Source organism: Taudactylus pleione, unplaced genomic scaffold (genome assembly GCF_031769625.1).
Source record: "Taudactylus pleione unplaced genomic scaffold, aTauple2 ptg000156l, whole genome shotgun sequence".
Classification (NCBI taxonomy): Eukaryota; Metazoa; Chordata; class Amphibia; order Anura; family Myobatrachidae; genus Taudactylus; species Taudactylus pleione.
Genome location: NW_028284558.1, coordinates 26,560,313 through 26,584,747, shown reverse-complemented (window position 1 = coordinate 26,584,747; position 24,435 = coordinate 26,560,313). Strand labels below are relative to the sequence as shown.

General features: G+C 42.1%; 1 protein-coding gene across 1 annotated transcript in view; it reads right to left on the bottom strand.

Annotated features, from left to right (window-relative positions):
- Nucleotides 1–24,435, bottom strand: part of MBD5 (methyl-CpG binding domain protein 5) — a 92,221-nt gene that overhangs the window by 42,260 nt on the left and 25,526 nt on the right. The window contains exons 2-5 of the mRNA XM_088474873.1: nucleotides 11,269–11,366; nucleotides 10,799–11,181; nucleotides 2,754–2,856; nucleotides 528–708 (exon numbers count right to left, since the gene is read on the bottom strand). Coding sequence (XP_088330999.1) covers nucleotides 528–708; nucleotides 2,754–2,856; nucleotides 10,799–10,911 — 397 coding nt within the window. The 5' untranslated portion in view covers nucleotides 10,912–11,181; nucleotides 11,269–11,366. The remainder of the gene's footprint in view (nucleotides 1–527; nucleotides 709–2,753; nucleotides 2,857–10,798; nucleotides 11,182–11,268; nucleotides 11,367–24,435) is intronic.

The window sequence follows — 24,435 nt, the reverse complement described above, 5'->3', positions numbered from 1 at the left end:
AGGGCCATAGTCAATTAGTGTATTATATTATATTCAATTAGCATATTATACACAACCATCTCTCAGTGTACTCTCCGTATAGTATACAGTCATCTCTCGCTCTGTACTCCTGGTATAGTATACCCAGCTCGCTCTGTACTCCCGGTATAGTATACACAGCCATCTCTCACTCTGTACTCTCTGAATATAATACAGAGTCATCTCTCGCACTGTACTCTCTGTATATGATACAAAGTAATCTCACTGTGCTCTCCATACATTATAAAACAGCCGTCTTTCACATTGTACTTTGTATACAATAGTCATCGCTCACTCTGTACTTTGCATATTATACAGAGCCATCTCTCGCTATGTACATTATATGGTCATCTCTCACACTGTACTCTCCATATAACATACATAGCCATCTCTCAATTTGATCCTGTAGATAACACAGACAGGCTATGAAGTTAGAAGTAGAAACCGCAATATTAATATTTAAAAAAAACAAAAAAAAAAACAAAAAAAAAAAAAAAAAAAAAACTTACTTGTCCCTCCCCCAGGGCTTGTTAATACCAGTGAGGGATGCGGCGTCTCCATGCTCTTGTGTAGTGTGGCCACAGCAATGATCTTACGCTTGTGGATGCAGAGCTTGGTCACATCCTCATCTGCTTTAACATCTTCCGTGGTCCTTTGTTTCACAGCAGCTCCAGGGTCAAAATTAAACACCTAAAAAAAGGCATATTACATAATAAAACAAATATTTGTGTGAATATCATCATAACCTAGAACATATTTGATACTGTACTAGCCAATGATTAGAAATACTCTAATGGAGCATACACACGGTCAGATTTGTCAGATGAACTATTGAACGATTTTTGACTGCATTAAAATTAATGGAATCGTCCAAGTCTGACTGCAAACACATCAGATGTCAGATATCGTTATCTGACCATCGGGAACGCGCATCGTTCATCTGACAGATATGTCAGATTTTCCTCCAGATATGAATGATTTTTTAAATAGTTATCGTTCAGATCTGAAGAAAAATCTGACCGTGTGTATGCACTGTAAGTATCTTTAACATGAAAAAGCAGGTATAAAAAAGGTATAGCCATGGGAGTGTCTGATTGGCGCAAAATATAGCCTGTTTCATTGCGATTTGTAGTCAAATATTAATATGGAGAATATATTTCTCTATTGATGAGTAAAACAAATTCATATAGATTAAAAAAAATAATAATAATTATATATATAAAAAAATGAAGACAATATTAATATACAGCTGGTCATTATCCTATTAGCTTAATATTATGATACAGTTGTGCGAGATATATATATTTTATCCTTTTTATTTTTAATCTATATGAATTTCTGTTTTACTCTTCGCAATAGAGAAATAAATGCTTCATTATTATTATTATACTACAATCGCAGCGAAATTGAGACTATATTTTGCGCTCCCATGGCTATACATTGTACATAACTTGATGGGAAAGGAGAGTCCGCGGCTGCATTTGAAGTCCCTATACCCATCTACTTCTATATTATACACTACATCAGAGCAGCATGCTTCAGAGGAGCGCACTACACCATTCGCATACACAACACACGTCCTGAAAGGTATGCCAATTGCTTGTATTGTAAGGGCAGTCATTTGGTAGCCTGAACCATTTTTCATTAGAATGTAGCCAAAGGGCTTGGACCAGTAGCACTAAATGTACAAGTGTTGGTCCAGCCTGCAAAAGCAGTATCCCCGTCACCAACACCTAATGAACACCTCAAAATGGCAGCTCTCTCTGTGCGTAGGCTTGAGTCAACATCAACGTTAAATGGTGGAGGTGGGAGGTGTGAACAGGATGATCACTCACAATCTTACATATTGGGGGCTGACCCTCACACTCCATCTCTCCCCAGTTTTTGGTAGGGGCTGTAAGAGGAATACAGGTAAAAATGTCAGTACAGAGAAGCCTCTGGGGAGGGGTGCACCTCCGTAAAATGTAAACCATTATTGCAGCAAATGGTTATGCGATTTGAAACCACCTAATTCGAACTTTACTATACGGGTCCATTACATGTCCTATCATCATAGACACTCGCATTGTCGATCTCTTACCAATGAGAACACATACAGGGATGTGCAAGTTGAATACATTGCTCGACATATATGGCAGTATCTGTTCTATTAAATAGCTTTCTAGATGTATAGCTGGGCAAAATTGATACAAAGAACAAAGTTGCTTGTAGCCACCCACAATTCCTTAAGAGCATTGGCACATCATTGACATGTACATACTTCAGCCACAAGCCAATGCTTCCTTTAGCTGCACATTGTAAGGGGTTTAAAGGTCAGGTTGGAGTCACACTAGCACTGAAATGCTCTAGTACCATTGCTCCCCAGGTAGACAAAGACCCAAAACACCGACTGTTTGAGGTCATGAAATATGGATGTCTTATCTCAGTAATTAAAGGCAATTTGGGGGAACTTAAATTGTTTTTTTGGATGACGATAATTAATGGGTGACCGACGGAGCAATTAAATTGTTTTGGGTGCCCATGAACTATTGCACTTGTCACTTTGGCGCTCAAAACAGACTTTTTGCACAATTTTACTCACCACCTCAGGAAGCTGCGAGCGGAAATGTCGGCGCTGGCAGCTCTCACGCCTGAACGGAGCAACAATTGAATTGCTCCAAAAACAAATTAAATTCCGCCCTTCGTTAGAAAAATGGCTTTTGATCATTTAAACATATGCGCTTCAATAACAGTACCTTAGGTAGAATAAGAGGACATTCCAGGCCACACTTGCAGGTTCCATCCGTGAGAAGATAAGTTTTCACCTGGTCCAAGCATGACAGATGGGATCCACTTGGGCTGCAGACGAAGTATAAACAGCTCATTAGCAGATCAATGACTTCCAATTTTTCAAAATAATAAATAAAAAAATTATATATATTCATTTTTTTTTTTACTTCAGACAAAATTAGTTCTATGGAGGGAGAAAAGTACCAGCAATTCCGATATTTTTGCAATCTCTCTCATTCACTTTTCCTTGCGTCTTGTAACGGTGTATGTGCTGAGAACATTGCAAAGTGCAGAGAAATACAGGTTGTAAAGAGACAAGCGTTAGAGGACATTCCGTGTTCTTGCCTGCAAGGATTAGGAAGTTGGAGACAAAGCCTAGGAGGGTTTTCAGGCCTCTGATTACGAAATAAAATAATCTATATTGCTCCAATGAAGTAGGACATCAGCATTGGCAGCAAACACTCATAAATGAGTATGATAAATGAAGTACAATGTAATGAAAAATGTATCAAAACAAAAAACACTTCAGTTAGAGCTCTCAGTCAGTAAGTTCTCTGGGAAAGTTTGAACTAAAATAATTTTGGACAATACCACCCTTTATATAACAAACCACAGCAAAAGTGGGTCATTCTCTCCCAATAAACCACTCACCACCCCCTTCCCTGAAGTCAGAAAGTGGACAACCCCTTTACTGCTGAGCGAATTACTGAATTATTTTAATGTAATAACACTGAAAAGTTATTTAACTCAACTGACAGGAGAGCAGAATAATTGAGAAATGTTTTATGTAAGAATAATTAAAGCACCAATCCAACATAATTGGTTTCTCTTTAAATATTAAGTACCATTTAACCATGCATCATTTTTCTTAGCTATCCTACCACAAATTATCTTCTTTTCAAAATCTCCTGGAGAGATCGGTATGGCAGCCAGCCAGGTCTGCGGACTTTTACCATGTCATGTGATGGCAGATGTGGGAGAAGGATGATGATTTTTACATTGCAGACACTACATGTCTGTTGTTGACATGGGAGTCACATAACACTGTAGAAACTGTAGATCTGTAGTAGAATGTTCCAATGTATAACACGACTGATCTTGTCAAGTAGCAACATGGTTTGTCTGTCCGACATCTGTTCCAGATCCACTAAGAGTGTTCCTTTAGCTTCATTTTTGAAGTCTTTACTAGGAAATTCACTAATTACCTGGGGGAGCTCACAGAGATTGGGGTATTTATCCTGCAATCATGTGGCACACCTTATCTGCACAGTGGTGAACTCAAATAAACTAAACTATTTTATTAAGGATTTTGTTTTGATTAGTGGGAATATATTGTATTTAATTTAAATCCACCATGGTTCCATGTGTTAATACAAGAAAATATATACAGTATGCTCTTTATTTTTCAAAGAGTTTTTTCGTTTTTCTTTGCTTAACAGATGTTTAAACGGGATGCAATCGGGAAGTCAGCTGACGTAAACCCGACAGCCGGCTTCCCGACTGCTTTATCCTGACGAGGGTTAAATGACAGGCGTCTAAATCTAGACACCTGTCATTTTTCCAACAGCCGCGGGAGGGCTTAGGGTTAGGCAGCGGGGAAGGGGAGGGGGTTTTAGGGTTAGGCACAGGGGGTTAGGTTAGGGTTAGGCACCCCTAAGGAGGGTTAGGTTAGTAAGTACTTCCCTAAGGACGATCTGGATTTCCAGCGCTGTCGGGCTGCCGCTGCCGGGATCTCTCCAGCTGTCTGCCTCACGCTGCAGGGATTCGAACTCACGGCCATGCGGCCAGTGGCATTTCATACTGCTTCCATTTAAACAGCGATGTACACTACTTTCTGTTGCAAAGAAAAGATTGGATGGCTACCTATCTAGAGCTGGTTTCATTAAGTAAGGAACAATGACCTTGATTCAGAGGTTGACGCAGACGTGTCTTTTGGCTTGTGTGCGACTTTATGCAAATGTGACTACACAGCCATTCCCTTGTGTACATATGTGCGTATGAATGTGCTGAGAAACCCACTACGAGCGTCTGTAGAATCTGTAACACCGCCTGGTGCATCTTTAGATGCCACCATCGGTCGCATCATCTAAGCTTGCTCCAGCCCAAAAAATGGACCATCTTTGTGCGTCTCTTCAGCCACCTCGCAGTAATGCTCACCACTTTCCCAAGACAGATCCAATATAGTGCATCTCAATTGCAACAGCAGCTTTGTGAGTACACACTGTAACGCATGCGCTGTAGGAGTTTAGGGATTTTAGCACACACACAGTAGCAAAATATTGCTCAATTCCATGAACATCAGCATTATATGAGGGCCAATATTTTACAACACTAACTTTTCACCCCAAAAATGACATGTCATTATTGGCCAAATTAAGAGAATTAAAAAAAATATATATATATATATATATATATATATATATATATATATATATATATATATGCCGAATTAGTCATTTAGGAGGGTGTCAGAGTGGTTCTGCACCAAGACCTGACATTTTTATCCAAAAAATAGTGATTTTGCACAACTTATCACTATAGATGTGCTCCGACCCCCGTGTTTTGGTTCTGTATCTCCTCTGGTTTTTGGATCTGGAATGGTTTTGCCCAAACCTCCCTTCCTTATTTTTTCATCTAGTTAAGGGCCAAAAGGTTACATCCAGCTAGCTAGCTCAAAACTGAGTCATAAATAGAGTTGAGGACTGTGCAAATATGATGGATGGGGAACCCCCTTGAGGATTGAAGAATTTATAGTTGATACAGTCACTGACCGAAGGAGGAATTGATAGTTGATAATTGGTGCAGCCACTGGCTAAAGTAATAATTGATAGTTGATATTTAAGTGTTGCTACAGCCTCCAGGCTGAGTAGTAGTGGAATACAGAGCTATGATTAGGAACCAGTCCTGTAACAGCCTTGAGGGCTGGAACTTTTGACAAGTTGCAGCCGTTACAGCTTTGAGGGCTGGTGAGGAGTGATGACAGGTAGCCTTTGGGCAGTGAAGCAGGATGCGGCCTTTGGGCCGTATAGCAGCCTTGAGGGCTGAGAATCCTTGGTTGAATGTCACTGTTGTGCAACTTGTGCTGCCGGGTTGACACAAGCAGCAGCAGCACACTGGATTGCAAACACTGGGTGCCGAGGTACGGCTTGTACCGCCTGGATGACACAAACGGCAGAAGCAAAACAACGCAGACTGGGGAACTGGATACTCGACTTGAACAGGCGACTCACAGCAGAACTGGCGGAAACACGTGTGAACGCTATCACCGGCACCTGAGCAACGCATCAGCAAGGTAGAAAAAGGAGGACGCACCAATCCTGTTCCAGCAGAGGTGATATAGTCAGCCAGATGGCCACCCCATCAATTTAGTGGTTCAGAATTTTCTTTAAAAAAATAAAAAAAATATATGAAAAGGGGCATGCAGGATTTGCTATCTGTGGCCATTACAATTTCTGGACATTCATAAACCAAAAAAAATGTAAAATGTCAGGCAGCAATGCCCCAAACAGCATATAATGCAAAGAAAAGAAGTGAAAGAAGGAATTGTCCTTGGGCCCTCCAACCCACCCTTATGTTGTATATATGAAACAGACCATTCACAGTTTAACAAACCAATCACTTCAGCGACAGGGACTGCCACTTGTGGCTGAAATGATTGGTTTGTTTGGACCCCCCCCTCACAAAACAAGCTGCCAATGGGCAGTGGACATTGGTAGCAATGATCCCATACACAAACTGGCTTTACAACATAGGTAAGATGATCAGATGTCGTCACTCATCCCCATCAGTTTGTACATACTTTTATTCACACAATATTAATTCGTCCCCGCTGGAATCCACCATTAAAGACTGTTCCATCATTTTTTTACTTAATTGCCAGTAAAGGTCTTACTCGTGGAATTTGTAATTAATTTTAATGAACTTCCACATTCTGGGGAAGTAATTTCCTACACCGATCACAGACAAGGTTCCCGGCTGCGCTGAAAACTCTCTCAGAGTACACACTGGAGGGTGGGCAACTTAAGTAAAGCCAGTTTGTGCAAGAGTCTCCAAATTGCCTCTTTTTCTTGCCAGTAGTTAAACGGACTGTCTGACATGCCTATTTGGATGCTATCCCTAAAATAAATCATCCACCATTCTCTAAATGCTGACCGTATCAGACAAAGTCAAGGTAGACACGTCTTTCAGACCCAACCAGAAGTCATTAGGTTTTGTAGACTGATCTGCATCACCACCAGCAGTGGGTGTCTTAGGAAAATTTAGTTTTTTTTCTGGTAGCTGCAGAAATGATGATGATGATGATGCTGCTGCTGCTGCTGCATCACGTGTAGCTTGAGCTGACAATTTTGTCCATCGGAAAGAAAGACGCAAGGTATGACTTAAACCTAGGATCAAGTATGGTTGTCAAAATATAGTGATCTGATTTCAAGAGATTGACTACCCTTGGATCCTGGCAAAGAAACTGAAGTGCTTGATCTACAAGTCCGACATACTTAGCGAAATCACTCCATTTCAGCTCCTCCTTCAGTTTCTCCAGCTGCTTTTGCAAAAGTCTGATGAGGGGAATGACCTGACTCAAGCTGCCAGTGTCTGAACTAACTTCACATGTGGCAAGTTCAAAAGGGTTTGAGAACATTACACAACACGGAAATTATTCTCCACTGGGCTTGACTAAGGTGCATTCCCGCGCCTCACCCTACGTCATAGGCCGTAGTGTAGCCTTGGATGGCCTTTTGCTGCTCCTCAATCCGCTGAAGCATATAGGAGGGTAGAATTCCACCTAGTTACTACCTCTTGCTTCAGCTGATGGCAGGGCAAATTCAACAGTTCTTGCTGGTTCTGTGATCTTCAACACGCAGTTGCTGCCCCTGTCATTTTTCAAAAAATGTTGCACCACAAATTTAATTGTGTGAGCAAAACATGGGATGTGTTAGAATTTGCCCACATGTATTCGCACAATATTGCTGGCATTGTCAGAAATCAAAGATCCTGAGGAACGTGCAAGTGGGGTAAGCCATTTTGCAATAATTTCCATGAGTTTTTCTAAGAGGTTCTCAGTGGTATGCCTCTTAGTGAAACCGATGATACACAGAGTAGTCTGCCTCTGAATGAGCTGGCATTTGTTAATGATGCTGCTGCTGTTTGCACTGTTGGAGGCAATACACCTCCAGTGGGCTGTCACAGTAATGTAATCTTTAGTTTGCGCTGTCCCACTTGTCCAAATATCTGTTAAGTGGACAGTGGGCACAACAGCATTTCGGAGGACATTAATAAGGTTTTTTTAATGTTCTTGTACAGATTTGGGAATTGCTATTCTAGAGTAGTGGAATCTAGAAGGGACATGGTAGCAGGGACACAGGACCTCCTTTAACTGTAAAACCCACTGCATTAATGGCGGATACTGGATGCACATCTGATACCAGCATAGCTGTTATGGCGTCAGTAATCCGCTGTGCAACTGGGTATCTGCTGTCATACTGGGTCACCATTGCAAAAGGATTGTTTGACAGTCAATTGTTTGGTTAAACTATAAGTATTCTTCATCCTGGTCCTCTTCTGGGATGAAGATCCACTCACAGCAACAGCAGCAGGCGTAGCACTCAAGGATCCTTCTGAGGAACCAGGGATAGGAGAGGAGTCAGTTATTCTCAAGGAATTGGATGCAGGACTACTTCCGATCATGAATGAGGATGTTGATGATGCAGGTGTTGGAGAAAGCAGGAGCTTGGATCAAGATAGAAGGGAGCAGCTACGAGACAGTGGGCTGATTTTTGTTAGTTTTTTGTCCCCAAAGTTTCAGAAATTGAAATACCCTTTCCAAATTTGATGAATGCGCTGCAAGTGACGTAACATGGAGGAGGTTCCTAGATGGTTACCTCTACTCACTGTTACATGGCAATAGTTACAAATGGCTTGGCAAAGTTTGTCTGGATTTGGGTGGAAATAATTCCACACATGAGAAGTGTATTTTTTGGTCCTTTGCCCAGGCATGACAAAAGGATTTTACCCACCATGGGCAACAACTGTTGCCCACATTTACACTTTTTCTACACAAACATCATCATCATCCCTGTTATCGCCAAGTAAATATCCTCCTGGTGCAATTCCACAGAAACATCCTCGATTTCTATGTCAGCATGTTGACTTGCGCTGCTCATCCCCCCATTTGCATAGGGCACACAAATGGTGGAAGGAGGATCCTCTTCAAGTACAGTATTGGAAAGGTCAGGCTCACACATGGCAACCGCAGACACACTTGGCCTCTCCTCAGGAATCTTTCACTTTTCAGAGCACACAGTTGGTTCCGGTGTCTTACCAGTCTTAACAATTAAAATTTTTTTTGTACCTCTCCTACAAGCAGAGGGGCTTAAATCACCACAACTAGAATCACCAGTCATAAATAAAGGCCAAGGCCTTATCCTTTCCTTGCCACTTCGTGTAGTGAATGGCATATTGCCAATTTTTTATTTCTCTAAAGCTAACTTTGCGTAAGATTTTTTTTCTTTAACAGGATATTTTTTACAAAATTTTTTCCTGCTGGATCTCGTTAGATCCAGTCAGCGCGAGGCAGCGGCGAGCGGCCAGCAAGTAAAGGTAAGTGGTGGGGCTATGGCTGGGACCAGGTCCAGTCTGGGGGCACTGCATAGGGGACACCATTAAACCTAGGGGCACTGCATAAGGGACCAGTCTGGGGGCACTACTTCAGCCAGGGGGCAATGCATAAGGGCAAAGTTAAACTACAAGGGGCAATGCATAAAGGGGAAAACTACAGGGAGCACTGTATAATGGGCACTTTTGACAGAGCTAGTGGGGGAACAGCCTGTCTGGCTGGATTGGTAAGGGAGATACCCCTTTTCCCGGCACGCGCATAATTGCGAAGGCCCCCACACGGCTACTTTTGGATGCCACCCGGCTGGACAAGAATTTCTGGGGAGAATACTGTCCTAGTATCAACACAGCCCTTATGAACAGGCACAGCCCAGCACAGCAGCCAGCCCCTATGACAAGTTCACAACCCCTATGCACAGCAGCCAGCCCCTATGCACAGCAGCAGCACAGCCCCTCACTTGCATCCTCTTCACTCAGTCTCGGAATGAAAATGGCGGTCAGCGCTGGGAACAAAATTTTTTTACAATCCAGGTTTTTTACAATCCAAAACCTGCGAGAATCAGACAGCGGGATGATGTTTTGCCTCGCTTTGAGATCAGAGTCAGGCAGGAAAACCCGAGCAGACTCTGATCGGCTCACTAAGTTTGGGTGGGTTCGGATCGCTGATATCCGAACCTGCTCATCTCTATTTATCACCTGCTCAGAGGTGGTGAAAAGAAAATTTGCCATAATTCCTATAATACTATTCGCATATGCGAAAACCGCGGCTAATAGGATAGCCGATAACCATTTTCCAAAAATGGTTTTCACCGGTTAAAACTTTTTGGAGGAAAAAAAAAATAAAAATATGGGTTATTGAGGCTAATTGGATAACCCCTTAAGAAAAAAAACAAAAGGTTGTGTGACACACTCCCTGTCAGAAATACAGAGATCCAATGCACAGAACCTTTCCTGTATGGAAGAAACTCCCCCATGGTGGCATCTGCGCCCAATATTTCTCTAGGCACGAAAGCCTGGAAAAAGTTTGCTGCTTCAGCGTCCTACCAGAGCGTAGTCAAAACATGCTGTTAGGTCTGTAGCAGCGTTCAGGGCAGGGGCAAGCATCTTCTGATTACAGTATTACATGCTTTATAAAACTTTGAAACATGTCAGGTCTGCAGGATCTCTGTTCTAGTAAGCAATAGATAAAGGTTCAGTGATGAATAGAGGTCATACATAATATGTGACATGCTTAAAATCTGGCTCATTCCCTACTGGAGTTGCAGCAACTTGTCTCAAAAATTACACAAACACCAAAATACAATGGTCCAAGGAGAAACAGAATGATGGAGAACAGATCATTTAGAAAATTACAACAGAAAACATTTAACAAGGCTTATTTTGTATCAACATAAATATTCACCTAATGTAGAGAACGCCACTTTGGACCACTCGTCGTTGCCAGCCCACTGGAACTTGCACCGACAGTGGGACACAGTCATTGTGTCCTCCATCAGATACCTTTCCACCATTCATTTTCTTATTGAGATTCGGCCAAGATATCAACAGAAGGAGCACTCCGACGTGTCATAAGTATTCATGACTTTGAGAGGACCAATCCTACACAGTTGTGTAAACCGCACAAAGTGCATTTGGTAAGTAATGTTCACTACAAGTCAGAAGAATTGGTCATTGTTTTCATAAGCCATTGCTGTCGGACATCCCACAGAGAACCGGGAACAGAAACCTCTTAGGAGATGGTCTCCCCTAGCTGTTAAAGAGATAAGTCCATCCATGTGCTGTAGCCTGCATTGTAACGGATACACACGTATAATGAACATTTCATCTTTCTACGTCAGCACAGGCTGAAATGGAGAAGACATTGTAGATTACCCCTTTGTATGCCGCATCCTTTCTGCTTTCAGTCTATTTTGTAACCTGTAGCCAGAATATTACAATAATTCCCAGGGAAGTTCTTCAGCGCTGCTCTCCTACAAAGAAATTAGACATTTGACATTAAAAACAGTTTGTGTTTGTAATTACAGCTGGAAACATTTGCACATTAGTATTAACTGCTTCTAATATTTTTTTTTCTAACCCATTTATGATTTGCACTACTTGGCTATACAACAATACTAAACAAAAAGGATTGATTAGAGGTACCGTGTGACCATTTGGATGGACTTTGCCTGGAATAGAACAATGATCTGGGATACGAACATTTCCACAACGTTTGGTCTCAGCAGATAACAGTGCAGAAAATCATTATGGCGGTGGTTCTCAAACTTTTCTGAATCATGGCGCCCTAGAGTGTCAGCATTTTTTCCACAGCACCCCCCCAGCCATAAGTTTCTTATTGAGAACTCAGCTAAAATGATTAAATTAAGTAAATTGTGCTTAAGTCATCCTTAGTTATGTGGTGGTGGACAAGGTAGTGCTTCTGTTTGTGCACAGATCTTATGATGATTTGCAGCTGCCAGCACTGGTTTAGCCTATAACATTACCAAATACAATTCTATTTAGTCACTGGACCACCAGCCTGTCACCCCAGCAAGTATCACTGCATTAAGAGAAAAAAAAAAGGGGGAACAGCAGGCCTTTGTGCTGCCTTTAGGTGCTCACAGTTGTGTATGCAAGGTAATACCCCAGCAGGTACCTTGGGCTGATCGAGGTGTCATCTTCTGAGTTTTAATCCAATTCTTCCCTCTTCCTTGTTTGTCAGAGAGGTAAAGATTTTTTTTTTTTAAATTCACACTTGTCCTATTAAAATTATTTTATTCAACAGGCACTACCTTCTTAGAAGAAACCAGTACAAAAGGAAGGAATCTGCATTTACTTCAGCATATAAGAACTTATTTGGACACATTAGTCTAATACTTAAACACATCCCACTTTTACTTCCTAAATTTAAGTCAGAGGATGGTCCACCATCAGTTTAAGCCAGCGGTTCTCAAACTCAGTCCTCAGGACCCCACATAGTTCATGTTTTCCAGGTCACCCAGCAGGTGCACAGGTGTACTCATTACTGGCTGAAATTTAAAAAAAAAAAAAAAATCCCCGATGGTGCCAATTACTTCACTTGTGATTCTGTGAGGAGACCTGGAAAACGCGCACTGTTTGGGGTCCTGGAGGACAGAGTTTGAGAACCTGTGGTTTAAGCTAACCCAAAACATGCAAAGAGATTATACTAGTAACTGCAGGTTTCCTTCAAAATACCATTTTACCTTTAAACTAGCAGTAATGCTCACTAACTCGGTACAATGCAAACAAACAGCACTCTCTTACAATTGTATTAGTGTTTTTAAACAATACAGTTCTGTCCCACAATAAATAGGCCTGACCATTGTTTGCGCACACAGAAGGAAAGTTTACCCAGGTATAATGGAATTAAACTTTGTGAAATCCCTGACTTCTAGAATCGCTCAGTCTGATCTCTCCTGGCTGTGTTTTGTAATTATAGATCTAAAAGGTGGGTACACACTACACAAAATACTGTGCTATCTTGCAACCTGACATAGATCACATCGACCATCGTATACTTGGTACGTACTGCACATCGGATGGGATGATTCCATGGACGACGCCATATTGTTGCATGAAGCATGGAACCATATACTGCATTGTTGTATGGCGGATAGTTTATGGTGTATGGTTTATGGTGTATAATTAATTATTCAGGTGTGTGGCCAGCTTTAGTCTCTCCCGTAACAAAGTTAATGGCAGCTCTCAATGGGATTACACTCAGTGTGCTCATTGTATCATTTAGTTACACTCCTCAGTGAGGCCATGGGAGATTAGAGAGTTGCCAGCTTTGGAGAGGCTTCTGCTGGCCTTTTATGACAGTTGCCTCTTTAGTCTCATTGGTATAAACCATCATTAGATAATCTTAATCCAGTCATGTCTATTATAAAAGTGTTCTACTGACACGGGTTATTAGTCTAGAGCTAGCAGTCATTTTCAGATTTTAGCAGGTACTTGAGGTGTAATGCTTAAAAAGGAGAAACCGATTGGCTTTGAAAAGTGGTGGATTTTGTGACTGTTATAACTTGCTAAAGCTCACTGAAATAATCTTACTTTTATCGACTGTTCCTATAAGGAGAGGAGAAACTTTGGTAGTAATAGGATTGCTACACTTAATTAATTATGAAAGTCTGGAACAGAGGCAATGTGTGTACAGATCAACCTTATCCTCACCAATTAGGAGAAACTGTTAGCACCTCCAGTTATGAGAACAGCTCTTCAACTCCCCTTGGTTCTTACTCTCTTTTACAGGCCCCCGCACATCACTGCAGGGGGCAGGCTCCAGGAAGTTGCTCAAGGGTCACACCCCAGAAGAGGTTGCCACCTACCCAGGGAGGCAAAGCTCAGCCCCTTTCCTTCTGTCTCCACGGCCACCACTCCAATCTGCAGTGGAGAGGCCGACTCGAGGGCTGCGTATGATGGGCAGCTCCTTTGGAGGTCGGCGCTTTGATTAGCCAGCAGAGTCCTGACCCGCTCCACAACTGTAGTTACTGGCACTACTTTCCCCATCCACCCACCGCAGCTGTGGACACTATCAGGTGAGAGACGCAGCTTACAATTAACTTCCCTCTCTCCCTGGAGACTGTTTAACTGCCCTGTCACTCCTCCTGCCAGCCACGGCCCCTGACCGTTAACCATGCACTACTACTCAGGTAGTGGTCTCGTCCTCATGCCTCAAGAACCCCATTGTTAGTTTAGATACCCATTAAAAAGTAACCTGCCCAAAACAGGCTTAGCATTTATAGCCAGATGAAGCCTCAGCCATCTGACTAAAGCCAAGAAATGCGTTAGTGGTTCCCACTCAGATTATCCACTTCTACAGGATTTGCCCATTGTAGCTACTCTGCTATACGAAGGCGCATTGTTTGGTTCTGGAGCCTAGCTCCGCGAGTCACCGCTTGAGCAGAAGCAGCTTTTTGTCCTTCCCAGCCGCACTTTAATTAGAGCTTTACCAGAACAGACGTCTCTCTTAAGGCCCCCATACACTGTGCGATGAGACCGTGCGGGGAGACAGGGATTCAGTCATCTGACATATCGGTGTGATAGGGTGGCTGGCTGCCCGATATCCCGGCTCCTCCCCTCTCACCCACATAGCAATCCATGGGATAGTACATCGCATCCCCTGATCTTATGGTTCTGCAGAAAGATCAGGGGGGTGCGATGTACGACTCCACGGGAGCACGCTCGGCCCAACATCAGGGCCATACACGGTGGGATATAGCAGTCAAATCACACCAATCTGTCGGATCGCCTGCTTTATCGCCCCGTGTATGGTGGACTTTACTCCCTCATTTCACCTTTTCGGCCGGGATACACGATTGTGCACACAGCGCAGTTACTTTTAATTGGACAGCTTACGAACTTTATTTACACAGCGGGTAAGCCACCCGAGTTATTTACTTTTACAGCATGATTCACTCATTTACCAGCACTTTCACTGGAACAGTGTTGTTATATCTACTTTATGAACAATAGTTCTGGGCATTCATACTAATACAGGAGCTTCACCCGTCCAAGACTATTATAGAACTTTACATGATCCTACTCGTATGGAGATGGGACAGTCTATCTATATCTGCTAACAGCCATTTCGAACATTTTTGATTGTCTTATGATACATTTTAAATGTTTTTTATGAGTCATCATTTTCATTTTATAAACATTGTATTTTCAGAATATGTCATTTTGATATAGATTAAATGTGAGGATAATTTTTCACTCCAAATAGCCCCTTCTGTGTATTACTTTATCCATTTCACATATCGGTAGCACTCCCACACTTTCTTTTCATTCACTCTTTATTTGGTCTTTTGGGGCTTGCCTATCCCCTTCATGGCGAGCTGCTTATAGATTTGTTTATTTCAGTTCTTTCTGGAGCACCTATATTTGTTTGGTTCAGATAACAGTATCAACTACATATGCATTATTACAGTATACATAAGACACTACTTGATCTTTCACCATTAATACATCCCAGAGTACATAACCCTCAGTAGGGGGTCACACATGTGCAGCGCAAAAAAAAAAAATTAAAATAATAAATTCAAGATTCAGATGGAAAACAGATTAGTGTGCAACTCAGAATCAGGTCCAATGCCACTAATTTGGTTAAATTTGCAGAGAGCTGGGGCACAGGCCACCCCAAGTCCATAAACAATCCACAAACATAGGACTGAAAATTGTTTAAGGGTGGTTGACCTAGGGCTAATGTGACAACTATTGTATTTTGCATGGCTAGCCTCAAACAGCTGTTTATGGCCTTCTGCAAACAAGTGTAGTTGGGGCGTTCTATGTAGTACCTATTACAAGCAGTGTTCCACTAAAATATACATAGATGCCACACCCTCCTTATCAATTCATAAACTGATGACACCTTCCTCACAAACATATGCCACCGATGCAAATTTATACAATGAAATGGTTAAAACTCCTGTTTCATTTACCAGCTATCTATAAATATCCTGCTTATTGCTATAGAAATTATGCTAGGAAAAGAAAATAGGTCACATAAACAGAGCTCAGTACAGATAACCAGAGATGGCACGGCCACCGTGTGGTTTCTATACGGTAATCTTGCATATCTGTAACCACATTATAAGAGTTGGTCCAGCCCTGTACAAATTACATTTAGCAGAACTTGCAAACAGGAATGGCACTGGCTAATCAAAACAAAAAACAAACATAGGGTTCTCAAAAAAGCACAAATGAAAAATGACTGTGCAGCAATGACATTTCATACAATAGGGATTGCAAACAAAGGAAAGAAAAGGAATATTCTGCTTTAAGTCCAGGATGTCAGCGGAACAAGACCAGAGAAAAAGGAGTAAATGTTTAAACATCCGAGATTGTTCTTTAATGTGACACTAGCATAAAAATAGTGTATTTTAGGTTCATGATTAATTGTAACGTCAGGGAGTGTCATGTCTATTTTCTATAAATATCATACTCCTTATTGTTTCATTCTGGAATAAATTTCCCTGAGGGTTCCAGTTTAAGCTTTGTCTTGTCACTATGTTCTGCAAAACAAGAAGGTGCATTATCAATCAGGTGATAAGATTGTCTATAGATCAGGCAGATCCCTTGAGTGAATTTAAAATTAATAAATAAGACAGGCAGTACATGTTCCAGAGTTTCATTGATATATTTTTCGCCACCCCTTTATAAGTTAGCTAATGCTAGTAGGAGACATTATCCACTTTATTAAGGTAATCTAGCAATGACTACAATCACTGCAGTCTCCTTTACTTCCAACAGGACATGGCAGTAGAATGTTACACTTACAGGATTAGATAGAAGTTTCAGGTAAATGTAGATACCTGATAATAATGTGCCACATAGAGGAGCAAAATGGGAAATTTAGCATATTTCATTTGCAGAATTTTAGTGTTTCCAGTCCTACCACAACCACGAGCAGGCCGTCATTGTCCCAGCTATTCCCATAGATCATAAGTTGAGTAAAATGTAAAAAATAAACATAGAATAGATTGGCCAATCACTGAATGTTAAAGAAGAGAACTCATAGAATGTAGAGCAAAGGACTGCCCTTCTATATGTTGGGGTTCCCCAAGGCTCGGTTCTCTTTAAAAAAAACTTAGGGCCTGATTCAGATGAGGACGGTACTGCCCTGCTATAAGGAAGTGGCTGTGCAATACCGTCCAACTAATATACTAATGCAGTAGGAAGTGTCTGTAGGTAATATGTATGCATCTGCGATCAGAGTGCAGCACCCATAGATGCTGCCTCACATCACCACCATTGGTAGACCCTGGCCTCGGCACTCCTAGGAACTGGGGCCGACACAAACGCAGCCAGGCGCCACCCCCTCCTTGCCCCCAAACAGATTGACAGGCTTGGGCTCAGGGGGCACTGTGACCGTGATCGCATAACTCATTCTGCACATGCGCAGAACGGGTCCTGCGCAGTTGTCTCACCATCAGAGATGTATGTAAACCATCAGGTTTACGTACATATGTGAATCAGGCCCTTAGTAAACTCATTCACTCTTTCAGCCTTCAGTATCACCACTATGCTGATTACATTCTAATATATATTTTTCCTCCTACATATTTTTAACAAGATTGTCTCTGCTTTATTCCCAGTTGTGAACATGTTTGAAATCACCAATATAAGAAAAAAAAAAAAAAAAGTGTCTGCTTTGGTGCACAGACTCACAGCATATAAAAGAGTGAATGTGCCCACTACATCGTAACTGCAGAATTACTGGACACAAGACGACTAGTGGTGGGTACACACTACACGATATGCTCCCTGAGCGATATCGTGTAGTGTTGTCCCCGGCAGGCTGTGCTCAATTTCGTTCATGACATTGAGCACAGCCGCTGAACGATATCATTAATGATATCGTTCAGCGCCGTGCTCTCTCCCCCATTCCCTGACATGCAGCAACCTGACGAGATCGTCAGGTTGGCCTGCATGTCAGCCCGATGAACGATAATGACGAACAACCCGCAAGAACGCGCGTCGTCGTTATCGTTCATCTTTTTGGGGTTAAAAATGGATGACTGAACGATAACGATATAGTTATCGTTCAGTCGTCCACTTTATCGCCCAGTGTGTACACACCTTAACAGATTTAGGCTCCCCCAGTTCAGTAGAAGGATATCGCAGACTGAATATAGGACACCTTACAGCTAAAATACACATTCCAAAATAAAAAAATCTAAGTTAAAAACATTTCTTGAGCATACTAACAGAAATGGATAAAATAAAAAGTTTAAAAAACAAACACAAAACATAAAACCTAGAATAACACTGTACAACAAATACTTTTAATTTGTTTCCTTTCTAAAAAGTCCTATTACTAATTTGAGGTCAAGAAAAACTAAAATTTAAGAATGTTTTTACTAGCTCTGTTTGAGCTACACTACTTGCACTATACTGTATGTACATTAGTAATATAGTCATAGTGAAAAGCTATTTTAAAATAATCTGATATTTTCTTGACAGAAAATAAATAACAGTTGTTTTAATTCAATCACAAATAAGAACACAAAATGAAACAAACATACAGCATTATGAAAGTACTATGTAATATAGTGGCCTATTCATGGGGGTGCTTTCTCTTTGCTTGTCGCTTGTACTCCTCTTCTGCAGCATCTCTTGTCACTGTCCAACAGTAGTGATTCACCTACCCTGATATCTTTGTTCCATTGCTGAAATGTCTTGGTGGAATCGCTCACTATGCTTGTCACTCAGTGCACCACAGTTATCTTGTGTGGGTAATTGCATATAATTGAATAGGGGAGAGGATAAATAACTGATTTAATTGGCTCATTAGACCCCGCCCCCTCTGCACGGAATGCAGCTTGCTGGTAAGATTCTCTCCTTTCTGCTCACTTCACTAGGAATACCCCTACATCATCATAAATGGGCTATATCTCGGAACTCAGAACTAACGGAGTTTTAAATGTCATATTCATTCTTTGCATGCTGAAATCAATTAGAAGTAACTATTTTCACATCTGAAACATTTTCATTGTTGTGCAGTGTAATCAACTGCATTTCCAGCATTATTGTATAGTATACCATCTATTGTGATAAAATAATTTATAAAATCAGAATAAGGTAGGACCTTAAGAAAAAAAAAAAAAAAAAAGGGAGGTCACACACTTTAGCCAAACCCATAGGTACTCTAATTCTAAATTTCAATTGTTATATTTTCATTACTCTATTTGAATGTAAAACTGAAATGTTTCTTGAAGAGAACCCCTGTTGTAATTTGAAGTACCATTGAATGTGTATTCATTACTGTGAAATGACACTTCATTATGAAGTCATTACACTTTGTAGCAGAGTGATATGCATTACTGAGATCGGCTTTTGTGTGGAGTAATAATAAGTACTGCATCATTGATTTGATGAAAGACGCTGTAGAATCAGACTTTGCTACCTGGACCTGGTCTTGGGCACCAACATACCAGTTTCTAGTGTAGAGAACGGCCATGGGTGCTGACACATCAGGTACAGATGTACCGTATATACTCGAGTATAAGCCCAGTTTTTCAGCACAAAAAATGTGCTGAAAAAGTACCCCCTCGGCTTATACTCGAGTGAAGTGTAGCGCTACACACTGCCAAACACTACAGGGACTACAGGGGACGATTACTACAGGGGGCATTACCACTGGGGGTACTACCAGGGGAGGGATTACTACTGGAGGCACTACCAGGAGGTATTACTACTGGGGGCACTACCAGGGGGAATTACTACTGGGGGCACTACCAGCTGCTGCCATTTCCCACACTAGGCTTATACTCGAGTCAATAAGTTTTCCCAGTTTTTTGGGGTAAAATTAGGTACCTCGGCTTATATTCGGGTCGCTTATACTCGAGTATATACGGTATGTGCGTAGGTCTTAATGGTTGAGGTCTATTAATCTTATGTTCTACAATTTTGCTGGTTTTAGTTTTGTATATCATACCCAACAATGACTAAGATATACTGGCCGCAATAGCCAGCATATAATAGAACAAAGTAAAAGAATGTTGCTTTCCCTTATACATTTCATATAAAGCATATACAATGAAGCACACTCTACAATGGCCACACATGTGAGAACTAGCAGTAGTGTGCTTTGGTAGTGTTCCCGCTAGGAAGCGAGGAGGGCATGGAGCCGACTCTTAGCCAGAGCATCGTATGTGTGCGCTCCCGAAAAGAGGAGTGGCCAATCATGGGGGGGGCATGTCTATGCGGAACGCCCCCAATTTATCACACTTGGGGACGTGCACATTGCGGACGGAGATGCTTGGCTTCCAACTTTAATAATGTCAGCAAACCAAAGTCCAATGGAATCTCACCTGTTTTCCCAGAAAACTAGATTCTAAGTATAATGTTCTTCATTTGTGCCACTAAAAATGAGTCTCCATGAATGTCTGAAAGAAGGAAGAATCAGGTAATCCCTCATGTCTCCTTCACATCCCACATAGATGTATTTCGGTCATCCTATACACCACAGCAACCATGTTTCTCTATTGTATGGTGTTCTATAGCCCATGTTATCCGACTAAGGGCCGTATTCAATTAGCGGCGAAAATGGACGTTTGCGCGGTTGTTTTTCGCCAAAGCACGCAACTTACGTTTCCCCCCCCCTGCAATTTATCATTAGGTGGGTGTCCAAAAGGGTTCTGAATGAAATCCCCACATTTTTTTCGCCTGTTGCCGTTTGGATGTTTTTGCCAAAAACAGGCATTCGACAAAAGGCGAAAAAAACTGGCATTTCTGCCGCTAACTGAACACGGCCCATAGGGGCGAATTCAATTAGAGGTGAAAACCAGCGATCGGCAAAAAGTTTTCGCAGATTTGCGCTTTTCGCCTGTTTTCAAAGTGTCTACGTATTCAATTCCCAGGAGTTTTCGCCTAGGTTAAAAAAAGTTTCTCCAGCAATAGGCAGGAGAAAAAGTGCAAGATCCATATTTTCAGGTACAATGTGAGGACTTTGTTCAAAACCCTTTGGACTAAAATGACTAAATTAGTCAAAAAAAAAAAAAAAAAAAATATATATATCTTAAATTCACCCCAAAAAAAGACGTCATTTTTGGGGCAAAAATGTTAAAAAAGTGTGGGAAAATGGGTAAAAAGTAGGGTGTATAAGGTTGAGAGAGGTGTTTTAAGATTGCAGGAAGCTGCAGGTGGTTTTTTTGAGATTTTCTTTTAAATCTTCACTTAAAAAAAAAAAAAAAAGACACCAAAATATACTAGTAACCATTTACATGTACCCCAAAGGTAACTTTTTTTTTTTCTCAAAAGACATTGCATTATATAATTTTTTCACACTTATGCAACCATGCATATAACAGGCATTTGACTCATTTTACGATCACTAAATACTTTATTAGGGCTATCAATATTCTTCTATATTGATTTTCAGGGTCAGTGAGGTTTTTTTTGGGGTACAGACTGATTTCCCCAAAATATGCTGTCCTTTTCGCTAATAAATTTGCGTATCCGCACTTTCGCCTGTATTAAAATTGAATACGAGATAAGTGGGGACGCACATGGCGTAAATATCGCGTTCAAACAGGTGAAATCATCACGCTTTTCGTGGCTAATTGAATTCGCCCCATAGTCCCTGATTTAAACAAGAAAAGCTTTGAATCACAATACGTATGCATTACACGTGCGAAGGTCAACAAAATCCTATAGGCTTATCAAAGGAACTGTTCTGCCAACAGCCCTGGTAGGCTCTCAAGTGCTCCAGGAGATCTGACCACTGAATGCCCAGACCTGTCTAATTTGACAACATGCGTGTGGCAAGATTCCACACAGATCTGGTTGCTTGTAAGTTAGGCTAATGTCTCACTATTTATACTGTGCGCAGTAAAGTAGCTGTTAGTGGTCTCCAGTGGCCTTGTTTTACCTCCTCTATTCCAGTATTTTTCTTCTCCATCTACTTCAGAGGTTCTCAAATGTGGTCCTCCAGGCTGCCCAACAGTTCAGGTTTTAGAGATATCCATGGTATAGCACAGGTGGTTAAATCAAATTGACTGAGGTACTAATTAAGGGCCTCATTCAGCTTTAATCACCTGACTGCGTTCACACGCAGCCATCGATGTTTGTGCATGCATCGCAGTGCGCGTACTGGCCGATGCGATAGGCAAGTGATCGCAGTGAGCATGCAGTCCAACAGCAGAATGAATGACATGAAGAGAACATTTAGAGGTGGAGAGGGGGGTGGTCAGCGGAACGCAGGCATGCCTGTGCGTTTGAATGCCGTTACAGGGGTGTGCAGAATTAAGTCCCTGCGATTGTATACACTGGCAGAGGTCTAGATGGCATCAGGAAGTTCAGCAGTTTGTGAGGTAGGGTCAGGTCAACAACTGTGCTAATGGCTCCGATGTTACCGATGTTTTCACTGACTTGCGGATGCATGTCATGGGAAGTGGGCGGCTTTATACAGTGATGGGCGTATAGAGCTGTTGTTGCCGTGTGATTGCATTCATTAGCATATTTTCGCAGCTAGTGGGTGCGTGCAAACACAGCCATGCAATCCGTGCTGAATAAGGCCCCAAGTCACCTGTGCTTAACCATGGATGTCTCTAAAACCTGAACTGTAGGAGAGCCTTGAGGACCATGTTTGGGAACCTCTGATCTACTTTCTAGTCAGACATTTCTTGCAGTTTGATAGGAGAAAGATGTAGATTAAAAGGTTGTGGGTGGGAAATGAAAAAAATGCCTCTTAAGTTATTATTTATTTCAATTTGCAAGTAATGAAGTACGTATTCAAACTTTTTTCCCAAGATACAGTCAAAAGTATCCTAGTTAGTAAGTAATTAGCCACCAAAGCACAAGGACGCAATTAAATTGCTTTGGCCCCTCCTCGCACCCGACGAAGCTATTCAATTGTTGCTCCTGTCGGAATAGCTACCGGCGCCGGCATTCCAGATACAGCCCCCTGGGGTGGCGAGCTGAGATGCCCAAAAAGTGACCAGTTTGGGTGCCCAAACAGTACTTTTCGCGATCGCGCCCAGCACTTTGGTCGAATGTAGCCGTTTTATGCGCTAAACCCGACCTATTTGGGCGCGATCGACGTGAAGATCGGCATCAATTGAATAGCGCCCTGCTATCTCCCGTCGCTTTAGACGGGAGATTGGACGTGCTAAAACAATTGAATTGCTCCCTTTGTGCGGCGTGAGGTCTGACACATTGATATCGAAAATTATTCTATATGGAAATATACTAACAAAGTAACGTTGAAAGTTAATACAGTAAAAGAGATTTCCCAAGCATTAAATGTACCTATAGTTCACATTGTACCACATGACAGTGCTACCCAGTTCATATAGTCACATTACAGTGCCCTCAGCTCAGATTATGCCACACTATTATCAGGTCATACTGAGCAACATTACTGTCCCCCAGTATATATTATGCCACATTACAGTGCACATGGATAGATAGATATATATATATATATATATATATATATATCTCTCCATTAAAAAAAAAATATCTTGTTCATATTGCATTGCCCCAGTGCATTTTAGCAGGTACTTTCACTACACTTATTATAACATCCATTACACACACCACTGAAAAATGTAATGTCACTATAAAAGCCAGCCTTATGCTACATTGAAGTCTGGTAAGAACAGTGGCGGGCTGGGCCGGGGGGCAGGGTGCCATGTGCCCCCCCGGGCCGAAGCATCATGCAGGCCACGGGCAGTCTGAGTCACTGACACATACTGCACCGCGTGTGTAGCGCTGACCGGACGGAGTTCGGTCAGCGCTAACAGCACAAACGCACAGCCGCCGGAGCCGGCAGCTGTGTGTTTGCTTTAACAGCTGATGAGAGTCAGACAGACTCATCGGCTGCTGCTGCTCCCACTGCCAGAGCTCTTCCGGCTCCCGCAGTGGGAAATGGGAGTGACGCGCGCACTCCCATAATGCAAAGCGGCGGACGGAGGATCTGATCTCGGCGGCGAGACCAGGAGTCAGGTAAGTGTTTTTTTTTATATTATGTGTGTCTACTGCGGGGGGTCTGGCTCTATAAGGAGGAGACCACTACTGGGGGCACTACTCGAGGCCTGCATAAGGGTGTCCTCTCCTGAGGGGGAGTGCCGTAGCGCGCACGTTCTTTCGGGCACCCTGGCTACACGCTACTCCTCTGCCAGGGCTGCCTGCATGCATTTGCCCCCCAGGCTAAAAGTTGCCAGCCAGCCCCTGGGTAAGAGATTATATGCCATTGACCTTTTCTCTCACCTTACTTGCTGATGGTGACGCTATAAGCGCTCCATCCCTATTGTCAGCTTTTGAATCTTACACGGCAGACCAATGTCTGCAAGGCCTTCAGGGGTGAGAAAATTGCAGTTTCCGCTGAGGTTAAAGAAAGGGGAGGAGGGAGGAACCAGCTCCTACATGAGGGGAATACTTCCTAATGTAGGAGATTCCACTTAGTGTGCTGAAATGAAAAAGCTCTGCACTCAGTCCCTTTCTGGGACAATACTTACAACAGAACTGAAAGTGCCTGTCTCAGATTAGCTCAGCAGTGCCTGTGAGGAGCACAGGAGAGGATCATATCAG